The 21,764-nt window shown below is 44.2% G+C and overlaps 1 protein-coding gene across 10 annotated transcripts in view; it reads left to right on the forward strand.

The window, feature by feature from the left end:
• The window catches only part of ELMO3 (engulfment and cell motility 3), a 75,821-nt gene that overhangs the window by 13,473 nt on the left and 40,584 nt on the right, over positions 1–21,764 (forward strand). For 6 of the 10 annotated variants that reach the window (XM_069739667.1, XM_069739662.1, XM_069739658.1 and 3 more), the window contains 5 exons: positions 329–422; positions 12,221–12,261; positions 15,972–16,044; positions 16,156–16,206; positions 16,714–16,883. In XM_069739667.1, the coding sequence (XP_069595768.1) occupies positions 329–422; positions 12,221–12,261; positions 15,972–16,044; positions 16,156–16,206; positions 16,714–16,883 (429 nt within the window). Of the gene's footprint in view, positions 1–328; positions 423–536; positions 983–12,220; positions 12,262–15,971; positions 16,045–16,155; positions 16,207–16,713; positions 16,884–21,764 lie in introns of those variants that run through there. The other 4 variants (XM_069739663.1, XM_069739664.1, XM_069739665.1 and 1 more) reach the window with 3 other exon arrangements.

Here is a 21,764-nt window from a genome sequence, read left to right on the forward strand (position 1 = left end):
CTTTTCAAATTCTGTGTTTTCACTTATGGCAAAGGGGATTTATCCAGATTTGTTGCAACTTTTTTTTTTTTTATAATTCACAAAAGGCTTTATTTTACTACAGTATCGGGTGGAGTTAAAATTGGAGACATTGTTTTAAACAGGATTTATATTTAAGAGTTATTGAAAATGTATCAAACATTGACCGGGACTCTGATAAATGTGCACAAATAGGCTAAAATCTCAAGTGTCCAGTGCCTAAAATGCCAAGGTAAGTCCAAGTAATGGGGATAATTGTGTGAGCCACAAACTTCACAGCTTAATATGTTTAATGCCCTTGTTATTGCAGTTGTCAACTGGGAATGATGGAGCCAGCAAAGAATATAGTGAAAATCGCCATCCAGATGATGGGTGCGTACCCCCAACTTATCGAGCTTAACCAGGTGAGCGTCCATGCTTCGCTCCGATCTATACGATCCCACACTGTCTGTTAGGCCGGGTCAGATGTCTTCAAGGTTAGGAACTGACAACATTTATTTATTGTATTTGATATATAGGAGACAAACACATAAAATGTCGGGGAGAAAACACAACAATGCGGCCCTCGCAGAGTCACAATGGAAAAAACCAAATTAAAGGATTCATCTAGGGGACTGTGTTTCTAGAGATGCCGTCAACAAGAATTCACCCTCCAATTTGGGCCCTTACCCTAATTAACGCTAATGCTGCTTTTACTAATTTCTGTGGGTCTCTGGGTCTGGTCCTGGCGGCCTCCTGGACATACACGAGACCTGCGACCATCTGTCTTCCTGGCCTGTGTTCAGACTGAGACACACGGAGGTATGAATGCTGCATTGCCAGAGTCTGAGGAAGCTCCCTGGGATTTCTCTTCTAACCCAATAATGGACACACCTTCCAAAAAAGCAATGTCTTTTTTTTAACCCCTTATCACCAAAGCCTGTTTTCATCATCCTGACCAGGCAAATTTTTGAAATCTGATGTGGTAAGTGTAACGCAACAAAAAAAACTCTAAAAATAAGTTTTATTCAACTTGGTTAAAACCACAAATATATAAGGACACTGTCAACTGAAACAAAGAAAGAAGTGTGTCTAATTAGTAGGGTACAAAGATATTTATGAAGGGGATTTGGGGACTAAGTATCCCTGGTAGGCCTTATTATAGACCTGCCTAAGGACAGAGGTTGGCACCCTATACTTTGCAAAATGGCTCCCCGCTCAACTTCCAGGATCCTTTGAACCTCTGTTATGCACCCTCTGTAGGTAATAGGTGAGATACCAAACACACAGACAGACCTGGGGAGCATATGACTAATATTCTACATGATATGGGACGTATAAGACCTCCATGGATAGGATATGCTAATCATTACGTATGCAGAGTGGAGCATCATGCCCCAAATCAATAAACAGCGCAATCCCAGGGAAGGAGGTCATAAACACCAGACGTGATGTAGCTGTAATCCTTCATTGCTTTCAAACATTATCCAGATGCGTTTCCCTCTGAATATAGACAGGCTTCATCAGGGGCCTGATGACCAAACATGGGGAGCACTTACAATGCGATATGACCCCACTGGCCACATACAGGTTAGATGGCGCCTACAATATACAAGATATTTGTCCTGGGTTTGTCTGTGTGCATTTTTTTATGGACAGCTACACAGATGAAGTGACTTTGAGGGCCTCGTGTTACAAAAAACCCTGAAAACTTATTGTCATAGAAAATAAAAAATAAAAAATCCTTGAGGTCCCTCTTGTCCCCCTTCCCTTTTTTCATCTATCATGTGTCTTGAGGAAACAATGGTGGGTGCCTTTACGTAAAATGGCAGTGGCAGCTAAGTGAAGCAGATTGCTTAAAATTGCGAGGATTGTCTTTATGTCCATGTGGCTGCAGAGGACGTCTGTTGTCCCCACAGAGAGACAGGAAAAAGGCCTCATTAGGGTCTGAAGTGGATCAAAAGAAAATATGACCCTCTTTACAAATAGCCATGGTCAAGGTAATACAATGAGAGAGCAGACAGTATGGCTCCGGGAGAAAATGTGGAATATCGGAATTTCTATCCATCCAATATTAACGAGACGTACATTGTTGGCAAAAATACACATTTACTCATAATTATAACCCCCACCAAAAGGCCCCAAGTCCATAGGGGCCGTATAACCACCAGCAGCTCGGCCATGTGTGGTCTCTAAGCGTAGCTAATAATCCCGACATCAGCCTCGACCTTCTGTGACTGCGCTATCGATACGATACGATACACTTTATTGATCCCGTGGGAAATTATGGTATCACAGCAGCACAACTTAAATCATAAAAATCATAAAGGAATTACATAGTTGACATGACAGTTTGTTGACAGAAGAACATTATACATTAGAATAGGACATACACAACGAGTGAACTGAAATGTAGAGAAATAAGTAGACATTCACCTTGGTGGTTTAACCCTAATGTTATTGTTGTACATTCCCATGGCAGTTGGCACAAACGATTTCCTATATTTTTCCTTCTTACACCTCAGAAGTATTAGCCGGTTACTGAAGGTGCTCTTCTGTCTCATGAATAGCTCATATAGTGGATGTGCATTATTGTTCATAATCGCCATACACTTTCTCAGAGTTCTTCTCTCCACTACCTCCCCAAAAGAGTCCAGATTACAGCCCACAGCAGAACTTGCCTTCTTAATAATCTTATTCAGCTTATTAGCATCAGAGGCCGCACACTACTACCCCAGCACGTGATTGCAAAAAAGATGGCACTTGCCACCACAGACTGGTAGAACATTTCTAACATTTTGCTACACACATTAAAAGACCTCAGTTTCCTTAGGAAATACAATCTGCTCATCCCCTTCTTGTAGACAAACTCTGAGTGGCATCTCCAGTCCAGTTTACTATCCTAATGGACCCCCAAATATTTGTACCTCCCCACCTGCTCTACCTCCTGACCAGCAATAGTGATCGGTAAGCATTCCATCTTACTCCTGTTATAGTTGGCCACCAACTCCTTGGTTTTCTTAACATTTAGTTGTAGATAGTTACCATTGCACCAATCCACAAAATTCGACACCACCCTTCTATATTCCTCATCCCCCTGATCTCCCCTAATGCATCCCACAACCACGGAGTCATCCGAAAATTTTTGAAGGTGGCAAAGTTCAGATTTATACTGAAAGTGTGAAGTATACAGTGTGAATAGAAAGGGCGCAAGCACCGTTCCCTGGGGGGCACCTACACTGCTCAGTAATCTGCTTGACACCACTGCTCCCATCTGTACAAACTGTGGCCGATCTGATAGGTAGTCAGATAGGAGATATTACATAAATCGGGATTTCCTAATATTATGACCCCTGTGAGGTTAGTGTAGGGTGGGACTCGGGGGTCTGATAAACGATCGATCCCAATTATCATCAGTGTTCGTGCAGAGTTACATATCCTGTGTGTAGGGCCCATTATTGATGACCAGATAGTAGCGCTCTCCTGCGGCTAAGCTGATTCGTCTCTGCGATCGGGGTACTAAGTTCTCCCATTAATCCCCTTTATATTATGTAGCTGTATATTGCTGTATTGTTTTGTCCCCTTTGTAAAATCTTCTGTATATTTTTCCCCAAACACTGCCACCCTTTGGATTAAATATAAAATGTAATAGTTCTGTCCTGTAAACTACACCTCGAAGTGATAGATACCGTACAGTGTCTGACCGAAACAGATTAGTGGGGTTGGCAGCGAGTAGTCGGGGGGCATCAGAGAGTAGCTGTGACCCTACCGGGGTATATACACATATTCCATGTGTTGGAATCCGGAGGTGTATATGCCGTACGCTCACCGGTAATTTTCCAATAGCCGGCCTACTGGTGCGAACCGATCATCATCGGCCAATCGTTTAATTGTCTGGACGACGCTCCAGAGATCACAGCGGGTACTCGTGACCTTCCCGGCCTGTGATATCAGGGATTCGTGGGAGTAAGAAAGTCCTGACAAATATTCATATCCCTGATACTAATAATCATCCTTCAATGTAAACCAAACAACATTCAAGAAGTTTATTAACCCTTCAGGTGCGTAAAAGGAATTAAAGCAAAATGAAAATAAAAAAAATGGAAACATTTCTTTTTTTTATTTAAAAATGTTGCTTTAACCCCATATTTTTAATTTTCAAATGAGGATAACAGGAGAAAATGGAGCCCACAACTTGTGCAATTTCTGCTGAGAGCGACGATATTCCATATGTGGTGGAAATTACTGTTCTGGCGCATTGCTGAGCTCAGACAAGGAAAGGGTCCTACTTTGGAGCCCAAACTTTGCTGGAATGGCACCAAGTCATATTTACTGAAGCCTTGAGATACCAAAGCAGCAGAAATCCTCGACAAGCAGAAATCCTCGGCAAGCGACACCATTTTGAATTGATCTAAGGATGTGTTGAGGTTTAGTTTATAAAGGGTTTTAATGATATTTCATTTTATAATATTGTGGCATATATAAGTTGTGCAGCGTAGATCAAGGCATAATAAAGTGGTGCAATAAATCAGAGTAAATCACAAATAAATGTATTAACCCATGGGTGCGTGGTACACGCAGAAACAATCCTTTATGCACAGGCTTTTTTGGGGGGTAGGAGGGGGGCAGATGCTGCATTGCCAATTGATGTCCTTCCTTATTCCTCTTTTGTAACATATTCTGCAACATTTTTGGGACCTTACTTTTCTTGTAGTTGGGGGACCTCACCGGGAACATGTTGCTTTCGTACAATACTGGCACTATCACTGTTTCTACATTGACTGTGGCCTAGGAAAGCTGTGGGAGACAGCTCAGCCACCCTATTGGATCTGGGGTGTGCTGGACTGTCCAGTTATCCAAGCTTATCCTGGGACGTTCAACAGTTTTAATGACAGCCCTTCTGTTCAATCTAAGGGTACCGTCACACTATAACTTTTCGATCGCTACGACGGTACGATTCGTGACGTTCCAGCGATATCGTTACGATATCGCTGTGTCTGACACGCAGCAGCGATCAGGGATCCTGCTGAGAATCGTACGTCGTAGCAGATCGTATGGAACTTTCTTTCATCGCTGGATCTCCCGCTGTCATCGCTAGATCGGTGTGTGTGACACCGATCTAGCGATCTAGCGATGCGATCCAGCGATGCGTTCGCTTGTAACCAGGGTAAACATCGGGTAACTAAGCGCAGGACCGCGCTTAGTTACCCGATGTTTACCATGGTTACAAGCGTTAAACTAAAAAAAAAAAAAACAGCACATTCTTACATTCCGGTGTCCGTCAGGTCCCTTGCCGTCTGCTTCCCGCACTGTGACTGCCGGCCGTAAAGTGAAAGCAGAGCACAGCGGCTGTGCTTTCACTTTCACTTTACGGCCGGCAGTCACAGTGCGGGAAGCAGAGACGGCAAGGGACCTGACGGACACCGGAATGTAAGAATGTGCTGTTTTTTTTTTTTTTAGTTTAACGCTTGTAACCATGGTAAACATCGGGTAACTAAGCGCGGTCCTGCGCTTAGTTACCCGATGTTTACCCTGGTTACCCAGGGACCTCGGCATCGTTGGTCGCTGGAGAGCTGTCTGTGTGACAGCTCCCCAGCGACCACACTACGATTTACCTACGATCACGGCCAGGTCATATCGCTGGTCGTGATCGTAGGTAAATCGTATAGTGTGACGGTACCCTTAGTCTTAGTCTGCAGGCGTTTCCTCAGGTGCAACCCATCTCTAATCATTTGCAAGGTATTTAGCTGGCAAGCTGCTAGGAGTCTGTGTCAGTTGTAGATTTGCTTTAGCTAGGTGTGTTTGCTCTGTCTGACTCTGATCTTACTGATGACCCTGGATTTTGTTGTGGCTACTTTTTTGAGTTTTCCTTCTGCTTTTGACGTACCCTCTTGGCATTTGATCCCGGACTATTACGTTATCACACCTTTGTATCACCCTTTGTACTACAAGCCCTCCTGGTATTTGACCTCAGGCCTCCTGACTACAGTGTCTCACGGCTTACCCGTGAGTATTGACACAGCGTCACAGGAACTTTCAGTTCCAAAGGTGTTTACATCCTCCTGGAACTAGAAGAACGTGCTAGTCTGACCTGTGCATAGTGAGGGTTTGTAAGCATTATACAGTGGGTCCTAGAGAAATTAAAACCCATAAGACCTCTCCGGGCAACGGACATATTATCCTCACATTGAACATACCGTAGTATGGGATTAATTATCGCTGGTGAAGTAAAAAACTAGTTATGATTGTGGTAGAGAGAAAAAGAACTAACACATCAACCTCCTCTGTAGGGACATACTGCGGTGATCAGGTAATTACCACAGGGAAAAAGACACCCAGACTGAAAGTCGTTTACCCAGAGGCAGGGAAATACACTTAACGGGCATAAGCTTCCTCTGATCAAAGCAACAATCATAGACCCTTTGCTCAATGATGAATATTGGGGTTTTTCATCAATCAGATATTTTTGGTGTCATAGAGAAGGGACGCAGATAATGCATTCACTCCCATCACCGTAAGGTTTTCAGAACCCCTCCAACTTGATCCAGTGGACGGTGCCATTCACTGTAGATCCATACCAGTGGATGGATCCTTGCCATGTTTAATTTCTATAGACCGATAAAATCGAAATCAGAAATATGACAACAATATCTACCACCTGGGAACTCCAGGGGTGAAGATATATCCTGAAAGTTTGGGATGGGTAAGCAGTTGTTTTGCAAAAATAGTCTAATCTGTGATACGTGGAATGCGGATGGGAAAAAAATGTAATCTTTAACTGAATGATTGAGGAGTTTCCATAAACCAGTTAAATGCAAAGAGTTAAGGGAAATATAAATTATTTTAAGGGTTTTCTGTGATAGGATAGAGTGACCTGAGAAAATATCTAAGAGTGAGTTTAATGGAGTATTAATATCACGTCCAACTATAAGAAAATGCAACAACAAGAAAAGCAAAAAAAGGCAGAATTCTGATCGCATACCTTGAGTAGTATTCAGCAGATGCTTGATAGCAGCTTGCTAGTATCCTGGTATACAAGGGCTCCACCCGAAGAAAACAAGCCCTTGGTGCAAGCTTCAGGAAGAGGAAATGATGGTACTCTGACTTACGTAAGTATCTTGTAAAAACTTTTATTGCTACAGCATTTTATACAACATAGAGCCGGCGTCGATATTCCTTCAGGACAACGGCCTTTTCGCGCCGCACTAGCGCTTCAGTGAGTCCAGGTCCAGTGTTTTGCTGCACTTTGAGGGAGAATTCATGCCCTTCGTATTGAACGATGCCACCATAATGGCGTCCGAGATACAGTGGGGAAAAAAGTATTTAGTCGGCTACCAATTGTGCAAGTTCTCCCACTTAAAAAGATGATAGAGGCCTCTAATTGACATCATAGGTAGACAACAACTATGAGAGTCAAAATGAGAAAACAAATCCATAAAATCACCTTGTCTGATTTGGCAACATTTATTTTGTAAATTATGGTGGAAAATAAGTGTTAGGTCACCTAAAAACATGCAAGATTTCTGGCTCTCACAGACCTGTAACTTCTTCTTTAAGAGACTCCTCTGTCCTCCACTCATTACCTGTAGTAATGGCACCTGTTAACCCCTATCTGACCTTGGACGGGATAGTACGTCCAAGGTCAGATCCCCTGCTTTGATGCAGGGCTCCGCGGTGAGCCCGCATCAAAGCCGGGACATGTCAGCTGTTTTGAACAGCTGACATGTGCCCGTAATAGGCGCGGGCAGAATTGCGATCTGCCCGCACCTATTAACTAGTTAAATGCCGCTGTCAATCGCAGATAGCGGCATTTAACTACCGCTTCCGGCCGGGCGGCCGGAAATGACGTCATCGTCGACCCCCATCACATGATCGTGCTGTGCCTGCTTCTAGCCTCCCATGGAGGCTATTGAAGCATGGCAAAAGTAAAAAAAAAAGTTGAAAAAAAAAAAATATATAAAAGTTTAAATCACCCCCCTTTCGAACCAATCAAAATAAATCAATAAAAAAAATATAAAATCTACACATATTTGGTATCGCCGCGCTCAGAATCGCCCGATCTATCAACTAAGAAAAAGCATTAACCTGATCGCTAAACAGCGTAGCGGGAAAAAAATTCAAAACGCCAGAATTACGTTTTTTTGGTCGCCGCGACATTGCATTAAAAGAACGTATCTGCACCAAAATGCTATCATTAAAAACGTCATCTCGGCACGCAAAAAATAAGCCCTCAACCGACCCCAGATCACGAAAAATGGAGACGCTACGGGTATCGGAAAATGGCGCATTTATTTATTTTATTTTTTAGCAAAGTTTGGAATTTTTTTTCACCACTTAGATAAAAAAATAACCTAGTCATGTTAGGTGTCTACGAACTCGTACTGACCTGGAGAATCATAATGGCAGGTCAGTTTTAGCATTTAGTGAACCTAGCAAAAAAGCCAAACAAAAAACAAGTGTGGGATTGCACTTTTTTTGCAATTTCACCGCACTTGGAATTTTTTTCCCGTTTTCTAGTACACGACATGCTAAAACCAATGATGTCGTTCAAAAGTAAAGCTCGTTCCGCAAATAATAAGCCCTTACATGGCCAAATTGACGGAAAAATAAAAAAGTTATGGCTCTGGGAAGGAGGGGAGTGAAAAACGAACACGGAAAAACGAAAAATCCCAAGGTCATGAAGGGGTTAATACTTGTTATCAGCATAAGACACCTGTGCACACCCTCAAACAGTCTGACTCCAAACTCCACTATGGTGAAGACCAAAGAGCTGTCAAAGGACACCAGAAACAAAATTGTAGCCCTGCACCAGGCTGGGAAGACTGAATCTGCAATAGCCAACCAGCTTGGAGTGATGAAATCAACTGTGGGAGCGATAATGAGAAAATGGAAGACATACAAGACAACTGATAATCTCCCTCGATCTGGGGCTCCACGCAAAATCCCACCCCGTGAAAATTATCGCAAGAACGGTGAGCAAAAATCCCAGAACCACACGGGGGACCTAGTGAAAGACCTGCATAGAGCTGGGATCAGGGTAAAAAAAGGCACACACTACACCGCCAGGGACTCAGATCCTGCAGTGCCAGATATGTTCCACTGCTTAAGCCAGTGCATGTCCGGGCCCGTCTGAAGTTTGCTAGAGAGCATTTGGATGATCCAGAAGAGTATTGGGAGAATGTCCTATGGTCTGATGAAACCAAACTGGAACTGTTTGGTAGAAACACAACTCATCCTAAGATTCATGTGATATAACAAAGCTTAGAGTAAGAACGGCACTAGGCAGCTATAAAGCAAGCGGTTCAATAGTGGACGTGGGATCCTATTTAGGACACATATGGCACATGTGCAATAGCAACTTGTAGGTGGTGCTCAACAACAGATAATGTAGCAATCAAAAAGGAAGAAAAATAGAAGTGGCACTCACCCTGATGTTGCTGTGAATCAATGTCCTTTATTCAAATAATGAATGAACAGACATAATGTGGAGAGGCGGCTGGTAAGAGTTAAGGTGCGGGAAGGAGGAAATGTTTTCTCATTGTGACTCTCATAGTTGTTGTCTACCTATGATGTCAATTACAGGCCTCTCTTCTTTTTAAGTGGGAGAACTTGCACAATTGGTGGCTGACTAAATACTTTTTTCCCTACTGTATCTGACGCCATTACGGTGGCATCGTTCAATATGAAGGCCATGAATTCTCCCTAAACACTTTTATTCCCCACTGTACTTGGATCAGTCATACCATAATTTGGGAAAGGAATATCTAGATAACACGTCCAGCAATCTAGGTACAAACATGCCTAAAATAACGTGTAAATATTAACAATAGACCTCTTATCTGCAGGGGGGTAAAATCCCAATTTGGGGCAGATAACATAGTCCCGGTGGTGATCCTTCTAGTATTCTAGGGAAAAAATAAACTGCATATAACATGCTTAATGTGACCGGCTAGGGGGAGGTGAGAGGGAAGCAGTACATAGGAAAAAAACTAATGTAAAGAGATGGGATGGGGTACAGTTACAAAAGGCAGGTAGCCTTTGTCCTTTCTGTAAAGGACTTCAAGGAGTAAAAAAGATACTGTCCTTGATCTTCATGGAGGAGAGTTTCTTTATACTTGCTTCTTGGCTTTGGAATAGGTTGTTTTCCCCTGCATCAACTTTTTTTCAGGCCCCTGAAGCTGGGGAAGTTGAAGTTGACATCCGGGGGCATCCAGAAAGGAACTTCTACTGGTGCTATTCCGAAAGAGTCCCAAGCCATTTAAAGGTCTTCCACAGTACTGATGTAAAATTTGTTTGCCATCTTTTGGTACTGCAATCTCTAAGAGAAATAGCCATCTGTAGGTCAATTTGTTTGCATGCAGAAACAGCTTGATTTTTCTTCTCTTCGCCAAGATGGATGGTGCTATGTCTTGGAAAATGTGTATCCAGGTGCTGTCATAGGATAAGGATGGCATATCTCGTGTCTTGCTTGAGATGGCGGAGGTGTCGACAAAGCTCAGGAGACCACAGATTATCTCTCGGGATCCGATGGTCTTGGTTTGGTTTTAAGGCTCTGCGTACTCTTTCAGTTATGATGTTTCGGCTCTGTCCATGACCACTAGAGAAGCAAAGATTTCTTTGGAGAGCATAGGACTCATGGACCCTTTAATTCTCAGATTTCTGCGTCTACTTCTACAGTTAAGTTGTTGTTAGTGAGGTGCCAATTGTTCTTTTACGAATTCTGAGAAGTCCAAGAGATCGGTCTGTACAGATTCTAGGGATTCTTCCCGATGTCCTGTTTGTTTTTGGTCTGACCTGAGCCCTGCCAATTCCAAGATGAAAGGTTTCATTGCTTGTGCCAAGGTCTTTTTCAGGAAGGATCTGGATACGGAGTTGGGTCTGCAGAATGTGATTCACTTCCATATTCTTCACTGAGAGTCTGAGTCTTCCATTGTGGCAGAGGCCAGAGATCGAGGAGACATCTTTTAGAGGGCTTTTGAGGAGTATTTGAGTTCTTTCTCATGAATGTTTCAAGTTCCTCTTGGTTATGAGGGATATGAGTATTCTCAATTTCTTTTCCACGCTCTTTACTTGATTTTACCATTTTGAGATATAGCGTGTAGTTAGTTGTATCACCACCTGTCATGTGCAAGTCCTTATATTGTCTTTATTGTTATTGAAAGTGGATAAGAAACACAAGGCACCGGGTGATGGAGGTGACTTATATGTAAGATGTCACAAGTGATCTTGGAGTTGTAAATGGCAGAGTTGCAGGAAGTAAGACATGAAGGCTTCCACTATAAGAGTTCATACATCTGCTTTCTCCAGATTGTTGCCTGTAGTTATTGCTTTGATCCACATTTGTTATGTCCGTGTGGCAGCAGATATGTAATTGAGCAGAGTGGTAGAGACGAGGGTAGTGTATCGTTCTACCATTCTTCTAGCTTCTAAAATTGTGGATTTGGTGCCACAGGAAAGTAGGGTGGCAGCTGTAGTGAAGGGAATCAAGAGGAGGAGAAGGGGGTCTTCAGGGCCCACAAACTAGCTTCAGCACCCTGTTTCACAGAAATGGCAACGTTGGAGCACAGAGGGAACTTCAGGACGAGAGTTGTGATCTCATCTGCACTCAACTCTTACACCGCCGGACCCTAGTCACACTGGCGGGTGACCGGGATTTTGTCTCATCTCAGATTGCGGCAATGCAGGATGAGTCACTGGGTTTGCAGGGGTCTCACTCATGCTTGTGTGGAACCAGAGCGACGCTTCATGTGTCAGTTAGTGAAATGGGCCCTAGTGCAAAGATCCAGCCCGCAGTGTTCCCGGATGCAGATCCCGGCTGTCATATGCTGCTAGGGAGGTCATGAGTGAGATAGGGGCTCTGGTGGTGAGGTTTCAGCCCAATTGTAGTCGTCAGGTGAACTTTTAATGGGGTCTAGGAGCAGGAGGTGAACTTGCACACGTCCTGTCTGCCCCGTGCCTAGGTCACACTCCTGATTGTTACTTATTTCTGGCCTAATAGCAGCCCGTGTAAAACTCAAGAAGCCTGAAAAATGTCCTGGGTGAGACTGAGCTAAAATGTTTTGCAGAACTGAGTATTAGATGGACATCTGCTGTGTGGGTGAGGCGATCATGACATGAACTATTGCTTTGCAGATCTTTCTATTTCTTACTCTTTTTTTATTTTTCGGTCACTAAAATCTAAGCCTTTACATTGTAACCTTTATTATATCTGTGCTTTTTGCAGAGTAAACCTCTGTCAGCGGTTCTGAAGGACGTGTGTGACGCGTAAGTAATAAGGTTTGTGGGACCTAAGTACTGTGGCAGCTGCTCTCATTCCCAATCCTGGCCCTGATAACTATGGCAGCCATTCTCATTCCCAATCCTGGACCTGATAACTATGGCAGCCATTCTCATTCCCAATCCTGGCCCTAATCACTGTGGCAGCCACTCTCATTCCCAATCCTGACTCTGATCACTGTGGCAGCCGCTCTTGTTCCCAATCCTGGACCTGATAACTATGGCACATGGTCTCCTTTTCCAATTTCAGCTCAGATGGCTGAGGAAGATGCTCTTACACCCTCAACCAGGCCCTGATTGCTGCGGCAACTTCTCTTATTCCCATCTCCGCTCTGATCGCGGTGGCAGCCACTCTCATTATCTATCCCAGACCTAATTGCCTCAGCAGCCTCTCTTGTTCCCCGTACAAGCCCTGAATAGTGAGGAAGCCATGTTCGTTCTTCAACACAGGAACTCTATAAACAATGGGCTCCTATTTTTGCACATTTTTAGAGGGGACTCTTGTGCAGCTTCACTCCTCTTATGGATAACACAACTGTCCTTACCTAAACAATGCGTAAAAGTAACCAAATATAAGTATGGTACTGCTGGCGAGCCTTGTTTTGAACAATAAACATCATATCCAGAATAAGAGCCAAGAAGCAAAAGTGCAACGCCAAGAAGGTGACTATTGCGGTGTGAGGATAATATATAATATAAGTTTTAGTTTCTCTTGCCTGTTAGTGCCATGCTGTGGGCTAAAAACCCCCCTTCTCTTTGTGTTCCTGAAATGTGTGTGTAGAAGAGGTTTTATTGCTTCCAGCTCTGGGAGCAAAGGAATTTTTACGATCAGTATAGCTGCATAGACAATGGCACCAGCTGAAACTGGTCTGATCTCTCTTTTAAAACATGAAGCTCTTTGTCCTAATCTTGTAAGATTCTGGGCCACCGATTTGGGCTAGGAAAATAATAAGTACATTTTGCGAATCTCCATCGGTGGATCTATCAGCCACTGTAAGCATGAGCCTCTAATTCCAGCAGGGAAAGCGTACAGATTTCTCTGGAACCGGGCATCCCAACGAGCCCAAATTTAGTATAAATAGAAAGCCAATGGTAAAATAAGATGAATGCTGGGTGTGTTATGATTCTGACATGTTCTGGAGCGGAGATATGAGCATTATACAAATTTGTGTTAAATTTGGTGATTCTGAGGAGAGAGGAGGGTCCGAGGAAACCAACCCTTTTAGTGATGTCACGAAGCTGGAGTTTATAAGTCTTTACACTTAACCCAGCCTGGAGTCTGAGTCTTTCCTGAGGAGCTGTTCCTATCCAGACCTCCTGATGCACTGGGACATTTGGGGTTCCGCCTACCAGCATGGTTTTGCCTGTAATGAACTGAAAACATGTGAATTTTACCTTTTCTCATTTAATCCCTTTATTTTATAATTACCTTGTACATATTTTCAATTGTCTCATATTGAAACATTCTTATATACCTTTGTAAACACTGCCTTAATCTTTCGGAGTAAAATATTTAATACTAGTTTCGTTCTCCTGCTCTAAAACGTACCCTAAGTCTTCTGAAGGCAATTACGCTACTGTTTTGGGTTAGCTTCGGACCCGTTTAATCGAAGCTGGTGGCAGCATACCGTGTGCTGTGCCTTTGGGAGTCGTTGATAATTATTATTCCTGCCTGAGTGGGAGTAGTTATATCGCATCGCTGCAGCGTGCCCAATAGCCAGTACATAGCAGGCAGCCTTTCTGGCGACTAATTACCCTAAGTGCAGTACCTAATCTGACCTGAGGGTAAGGGGCGCCAGAGAGCTGCAAGTTCAAGCGGAACTGTAAAGCGGGATATACATAAATCCCTGCAGTTTGTGGTATATTGCAGAGCAGTGGGATAACTAAAATAAGCCCCTGCTGTAAACTAAGAGGTCAATAGCCTTGTGTGTGTTTTTTCATCACATTGTAGCAGTGGAGGGATAACTAAGATAAGCCTCCCTGCACATGTGATAGCCGTCTGTTGGCCTAAAGTCACCCCGATCCGTGACGTAGAGGTGACAGTCACGGTGTGAATCGTGACATATTAATTTGTCACGATTCACACCGTGACCGTCACCCCTACGTCACGGATCGGGGTGACTTTAGGCCAACAGATGGCTATCACATGTGCAGTGGGGCTTATCTTAGTTATCCCTCCACTGCTACAATGTGATGAAAAAACACACAAGGCTATTGACCTCTTAGTTTACAGCAGGGGCTTATTTTATTTATCGCACTGCTCTTCAGTATAGCACGAACTGCAGGGATTTATGTATATCCCGCTTTACAGTTCCGCTTGAACTTGCAGCTCTCTGGTGCCCCCTTACCCTCAGGTCAGATTAGGTACTGCACCTAGGGTAATTAGTCGCCAGAAAGGTTGCCTGCTATGTACTGGCTATTGGGTACGCTGCAGCGAGGCGATATAACTACTCCCACTCAGGCAGGAACAATAATAATCAACGCCGCCGTCGCTACAACGACTCCCAAAGGCACAGCACACGGTATGCTGCCACCAGCTTCGATTAAACGGGTCCGAAGCTAACCCAAAACAGTAGCGTAATTCCCTTCAGAAGACTTAGGGTACGTTTTAGAGCAGGAGAACGAAACTAGTATTAAATATTTTACTCCGAAAGATTAAGGCAGTGTTTACAAAGGTATATACGGATGTTACAATATGAGACAATTGAAAATATGTACAAGGTAATTATAAAATAAAGGGATTAAATGAGAAAAGGTAAAACACATGTCCTCAGTTCATTTCAGGCAAAACCATGCTGGTAGGCGGAACCCCAAATGTCCCAGTGCATCAGGAGGTCTGGATAGGAACAGCTCCTCAGGAAAGACTCAGACTCCAGGCTGGGTTAAGTGTAAAGACTTATAAACTCCAGCCTCGTGACATCACTAAAAGGGTTGGTTTCCTCGGACCCTCCTCTCTCCTCAGATTCACCAAATTTAACACAAATTTGTATAATGCTCATATCTCCGCTCCAGAACATGTCAGAATCATAACACACCCAGCATTCATCTTATTTTACCATTGGCTTTCTATTGATACTAAATTTGGGATCGTTGGGACGCCCGGTTCCAGAGAAATCCATACTCTTTCCCTGTTAGAATTAGAGGCTTATGCTTACAGTGGCTGGTAGATCCGCCGATGGAGATTCGCAAAATGTACTTATTTTCCTAGCCCAAATCGGTGGCCCAGAATCCTACAAGATTAGGACAAAGAGCTTCATGTTTTAAAAGAGAGATCAGACCAGTTTCAGCTGGTGCCATTGTCTATGCAGCTATACCGATCATAAAAATTCCTTTGCTCCCAGAGCTGGAAGCAATAAAAGCTCTTCTACACACACATTTCAGGAACACAAAGAGAAGGGGGGTTTTAGCCCACAGCATGGCACTAACAGGCAAGAGAAACTAAAACTTATATTCTATATTATCCTCACATGCAGTTTCACCGAACTGAGCAGCTGACGCGTTTTTATTGTATTTTCCTCTCCTTCTCCTCACTAAACTATGATTAAAAGATGATTAGGCTATGTCCTACATCTGGGGCCACTAGATGTGCCCTGGGAGGTGCCACCATGTCCCACCATGCTCACGGTGGTGTTGTGTTAGGAATCTTATCTTATGTAAAAGAATCCTGATGAGGCTGACAGTTGACTCATCTTCTCTAGGTGGAACATCAGCAGTTCAGAACAGTATGCTCTGCAGTATGTAGATGGACACCAAGCCTACATCACTGAGCTGGTGAGTACTGGGCAGACGGGCGAGAGCATGGCAAACGTCCGAGAGCAGTAGAGACTCAGACCTAAGTGATGATCACATTCCTTAATGTTCCATGTTATCTTCTCCTCTTAGAACAGGATGGAAATAAAGAATGGCAGCATCCTCAAACTGACCACGTCCCCGGTGAGCGAAAACTGCAAATCCTGCCTGTCATGGTTCACCCAAAGTGTAAATGTACCGCGAAACCAACCAGCAGACACGAGTTTGTTACTCACCGCAGAGCTGACGGATCCTCTATATACAGTACTACACCACACAAAACACATCATCTATATACTACACCACACGGGACACATCCTCTATATACTACACCACACGGGACACATCCTCTATATATACTGCACCACACGGAACACATCCTCTATATACTACACCACATGGGACACATCCTCTATATACTACACCATACGGGACACATCCTCTATATACTACACCATACGGGACACATCCTCTATATACTACACCACACGGGACACCTCTATATACTACACCACACGGCACACATCCTCTGTATACTACACCACACAGGACACACCCTCTATATACTACACCATACAGTAGAGCTGACGGATCCGCTGTTCTCCCCTTTATCTATGAGTGCAGTGATTGTTTTCTTCCTCTGACCTGCAGGATAAGGAGGCGAGCAGCTTGTGTCAGGGAGTTCAGAGTCATAATGTGGACGTGAGATCAGAGTCTCTGAAGAAACTCGCCGTTCTGTCCTCCGATGTAACATTCGCTCAGGAATTCATTAGTCGCGATGGACTCCAGGTTCTGTCTCGGGCAGTTGAAGATGATGAGGAGTAAGGTTCAGTAAATTAGGAAAAGAATATGGCTGCTATCATTATTATTGATGGTTTACACCGTGGTATCATTGAGTACAGTCCATGTAGTTCACCCACTGATGGTGTACACCATGGTATCATTGTGTACAGCCCGTGTAGTTCACCCACTGATGGTATACACCGTGGTATCATTGTGTACAGTCCATGTAGTTCACCCACTGATGGTATACACTGTGGTACCGTTGTGTACAGTCCATGTAGTTCTCCCACTGATGGTATATACCATTTTGTCATTGTGTATGGCCTATGTAGTTCACCCACTGATGGTATACACCATGGTATCATTGTGTACAGTCCGCGTAGTTCACTGTTGTGAATTCTGCTCTTGGGTTCCCTCCAGTGGTTGTAGGTGGGAATGCATTTGTCCCTGAGGCACAGTCCTGGCCAGGTGTATCTGCTAATTGCTGTTCTGACTGGGATATTTAAGTGTGCAGGATTCATTAGCCCTTGCCAGTTGTCAATGTTTCTTTGGAAGTATTGGATCTCTGCCTGGCCTCACCTGCTTAGCTGCCAATTTCAGCAAAGATAAGTGTTTTGTTTTTTTGTAACTGTGGCACACTGCTGTGTGCTTGTTTCAGTTTATTCCTGCTGTGTTTGTAGGATTCACTGGAGTTGCAGATATACACTCCTACATCTTTAGTTGGATGTAGGATGTTTTTTGTATATTCTGCTGTGGATTTTTTGAAGGGTTTTAATACTGACCGCACAGAACTCTGTCCTATCCTGTCCTATCTAGCTAGAGTGGAATCCTGTGCTAAATCCTGTTTTTTTTCTGCCTGTGTATGTTTTTTCCTCTCCAACTCACCGCCAATATTTGTGGGGGGCTGTCTATCTTTTGGGGATTTTCTCTGAGGCAAGATAGTATTCCGATTTCCATCTTTAGGGGAATTTAGTCCTCCGGCTGTGACGAGGTGTCTAGGTGTGTTAGGTACACTCCACGGCTACTTCTAGTTGCGGTGTTAAGTTCAGGTTTGCGGTCAGTACAGTGGCCACTTTCTCCAGTGAAAGTTCTCATGCAGCTCCAAGGTCACCGGATCATAACAGTTCACCCACCGATGTTAAACACCGTGTGTCAGGAACATGAGATATTTGATTGTGTATTATTGCACACTGAGCTCTGCTACATGCAAGAATGGAGGACTGACACCCACTGCAAATTCGACCCCCCCCTTCTTTTCTCTGCCTCTGTGTGTGTGAATCCTATACCCCTCATTTCACCCCTCCCTCAAGAATTTATATGTTCTATGCTGCTGGCAGACCACTCTCACTACCATACTCATTCCCCCCTCCCACCTGGTACTGTTTAAAACAGGTACAGAAGCATGGGCTTCTATTGTTCTTTCAAGGTTGTATATATTGGCACCGAACAGGGCTAGAGATATAAGAATAAGAATTATATATCCGGATGTCCAACGAGGGATCTAGAACTCCCTGAAACTGCTAGAAGCTAAACCCGAGTGCAAAGTGCGGGTTTCTCCGTAAGCGGTTCATGTAATTACTCCGTGTTTATACTTAAAGGAATCCCCATGATGTGGGGCACATACTGATCATCGTGTCTTTCGTATACGAGATTCATACAGCGAGCTAGGTAGAAAAATGGTTGCCATAACACTAAGTAAAAGGTGAGGATTCAGCCTCTAAGTGAAGTCACCACAGAGGGAGTGCCTGTGTTTTAAGCTAGGAAATAAGTTGTGAAGCAAGCAGTCTTGACATTTCTTTGTCTAGGGTCTAGCTGCTATACAGACTTGTGATGCATCTAGATATATGCTCGCCCCTCCTCCACATCACACGGCCAGCCATGAAATAAGATGAAATAATGAAATGTAAGTGTCCTTTTCAACGGTAATCCCATTTTATTAGTAATTGTATTGTACATATGATATTTGTCTTCTTTATAATATCTTTTTATACCTCTGAAATCACTGCCTACCTTTTTTGCAGTAAAATATAAAATTACTAGCTTGTCTCTCCATGCTCTATAATGAACTGTCGCATCCTCTGAAGTGAATTACGCTACTAATTTGGGTTGGCTCCGGACCCGTTAATAATTATGAAAACAAAGCTGGTGGTAGCATAATTTGTCCTGTGTAATTGGGAGTCTTTGCAGCGACCAGTGGCGTTGATAATTATTGTTCCCTCCTGAGTGGGAGTAGTTATATCGCCCTCGCTGCAGCGTGCCCAATAGCCAATACATAGCAGGCAGCCTTTCTGGTGACTAATTATCCTAGGTGCAGTACCCTGACTGACCTGAGGGTAATGGGGCGCCAGAGAGCTGCCAGTTCCAAACCGGAACTGGGAAATGGGATATAGATAAATCCCCTTCAGAAAGAACCAGGGGCAACCAAACCACCCTGGGTCATGACAAATTGGTGTGAGCGGTGGGGATGATAAAGGTTTATCCTCTCCGTGAACCATGACATATTGGTGGCAGTGGTGGGGTCATAGAACATTAATGATCGGGTTTGAGTCATTCCTCTCACTAAAACCTGCAGTTCTTGCAAGGACTTGGAGCAAAAAGGTTTTGGAGAAAAAGCTCAGTGTTTACTAGTCCTGAGACAATAGTGTGTACTTGCGATTACCCCCTCCCTTTCTCTTTGTTTTTCTATCCTATCTTTAATTTGGCAATGATGGCCGCAAAAGGAAAAGCCTGGTACACCCAGCAGAAGAGGGACACTCTTGTTGGAGTATGCACGTACCATGGCCTGGACCCCCATGGCAAAACCAAGGCTCAATTGGTCATGGAACTGGTGCAATTTGAAGCAGACCAAGCCCGGTCTCAGAGCCTAGTGGCCGCAGAAGCCAGCACAAGCCAACCAATAAATGCTGGTCCTACTTGCAACCAGGGTGGATTGGACCCCAACCTGCTGGCGGCCTTGGAATAACTCCTCCCCAATGACCGTGATGAACATCTGCAGCTGATCCAGCAATACCACGAGAGAGCCGTGTGGCAAGCAGAGCGGGAGGCGGAGAGAGCCGAGCGCCAAACGGTGCGGGTGCACCAGCTGGAGTTAGTCCAACTCCAGGGGCCGAAGTCGTCCCAGTCCAGTGGCGAGCCCAACACTGCTCAGACCCCTAAACCCTGACCAGAGCACTTTCCGGTGATGGAAAAGGACGGAGACTTGGACACTTTTTTGAGGGCCTTTGAGAAAGCCTGCATACAGTACCGGCTGCCTGGGAACGAATGGGCCTGACACCTAACCCCTCGGCTAAGAGGCAAAGCTCTGGAGGTGTTTGCTGCTCTCCCTCCAGACCAAGATGACGACTATGAGGCCATCCAGCAGGCCCTGATAACCAAGTACCAGCTTACACCTGAGGTTTACCGTAGAAAGTTCCAGAACCTCCAACGTGGCCCACACGACAGTCATAGCGATGTGGTGCATGGACACACCACCCACTTTAACCAGTGGACCCAAGGACTGTCAGTGACCACCTTTGCACAGCTGCGAGACCTGATGATCAAAGACCAATTTCTACATCTGTGGCCAGCCAAGGTGAGACAGTTCGTGATGGACCAAGAGCCCAAAGACGCGGATAAAGCAGCGCAGATTGCCGATGCCTATGAGGCCAACCGTAGATCGGAAGTGCGGAAGCCAGTCACCACCAGCTGGAGAGGGGGTAAGCCTGCAACCACCACTAGTACCCTGCCAGCCAACTCACCAGAGGCCCTGACCCTGTTGCCAACAGCATCGGACCTACCACCGACCTAAGCCACTGTTTTTCCTGCAAACAGACTGGTCATATCCGCACCAACTGTCCAGAGAAGCAGAGGAACCCCCAGCCAAGGCCCCAGGGCCGAATGCAGCAGTTCTTTTGGTGGGTGGTGTGGTTGGGAGGGTGTGTGACAATGTGCAGCACGTCACTGTGGGGTGCCATGTCGCTCAAGGCCTCAAGGACACCGGGGCTGATCGAACCCTCATCCAACCCAAACTGGTAGCCCCTGAAGAGATTATTCCGGGGAAAACCCTGACTGTCACCGGGATTGTGGGCATCAGCTGTCCCTTACCAATGGCCCGGGTTTATATAGATTTGGGTGCCGGGAGCGGGGTAAATAAAGTGAGGCTGTTCGATAACTTGCCTACTGATGTTTTATTGGGGACTGATTTGGGGAGGATGGTTGCATATTATCTCCCTGACTCCCCTCCCCGATCGAATGCTGAGGATAGCGATGGGAAATTGCATGTGTTACCTGACAATGCTTTACCGGTTAACCCCTTTACCCCCAAGGGTGGTTTGCACATCAATGACCAGGCCAATTTTTACAATTCTGACCACTGTCCCTTTATGAGGTTATAACTCCGAAACGCTTCAACGGATCCTGGTGATTCTGACATTGTTTTCTCGTGACATATTGTACTTCATGATAGTGGTAACATTTCTTTGATAGTACCTGCGTTTATTTGTGAAAAAAAAACGGAAATTTGGCGAAAATTTTTAAAATTTCGCAATTTTCAAACTTTGAATTTTTATGCAATTAAATCACAGAGATATGTCACACAAAATACTTAATAAGTAACATTTCCCACATGTCTCCTTTACATCAGCATAATTTTGGAACCAATTTTTTTTTTTGTTAGGGAGTTATAAGGGTTAAAAGTTGACCAGCAATTTCTCATTTTTACAACACCATTTTTTTTTAGGGACCACGTCTTATTTGAAGTCATTTTGAGGGGTCTATATGATAGAAAATGCCCAAGTGTGACACCATTCTAAAAACTGCACCCCTCAAGGTGCTCAAAACCACATTCAAGAAGTTTATTAAACCTTCAGGTGTTTAATAGGAATTTTTGGAATGTTTAAATAAAAATGAACATTTAACTTTTTTACACAAAAAATTTACTT

This window comes from Ranitomeya imitator, chromosome 9 (assembly GCF_032444005.1).
Source record: "Ranitomeya imitator isolate aRanImi1 chromosome 9, aRanImi1.pri, whole genome shotgun sequence".
Lineage (NCBI taxonomy): Eukaryota > Metazoa > Chordata > Amphibia > Anura > Dendrobatidae > Ranitomeya > Ranitomeya imitator.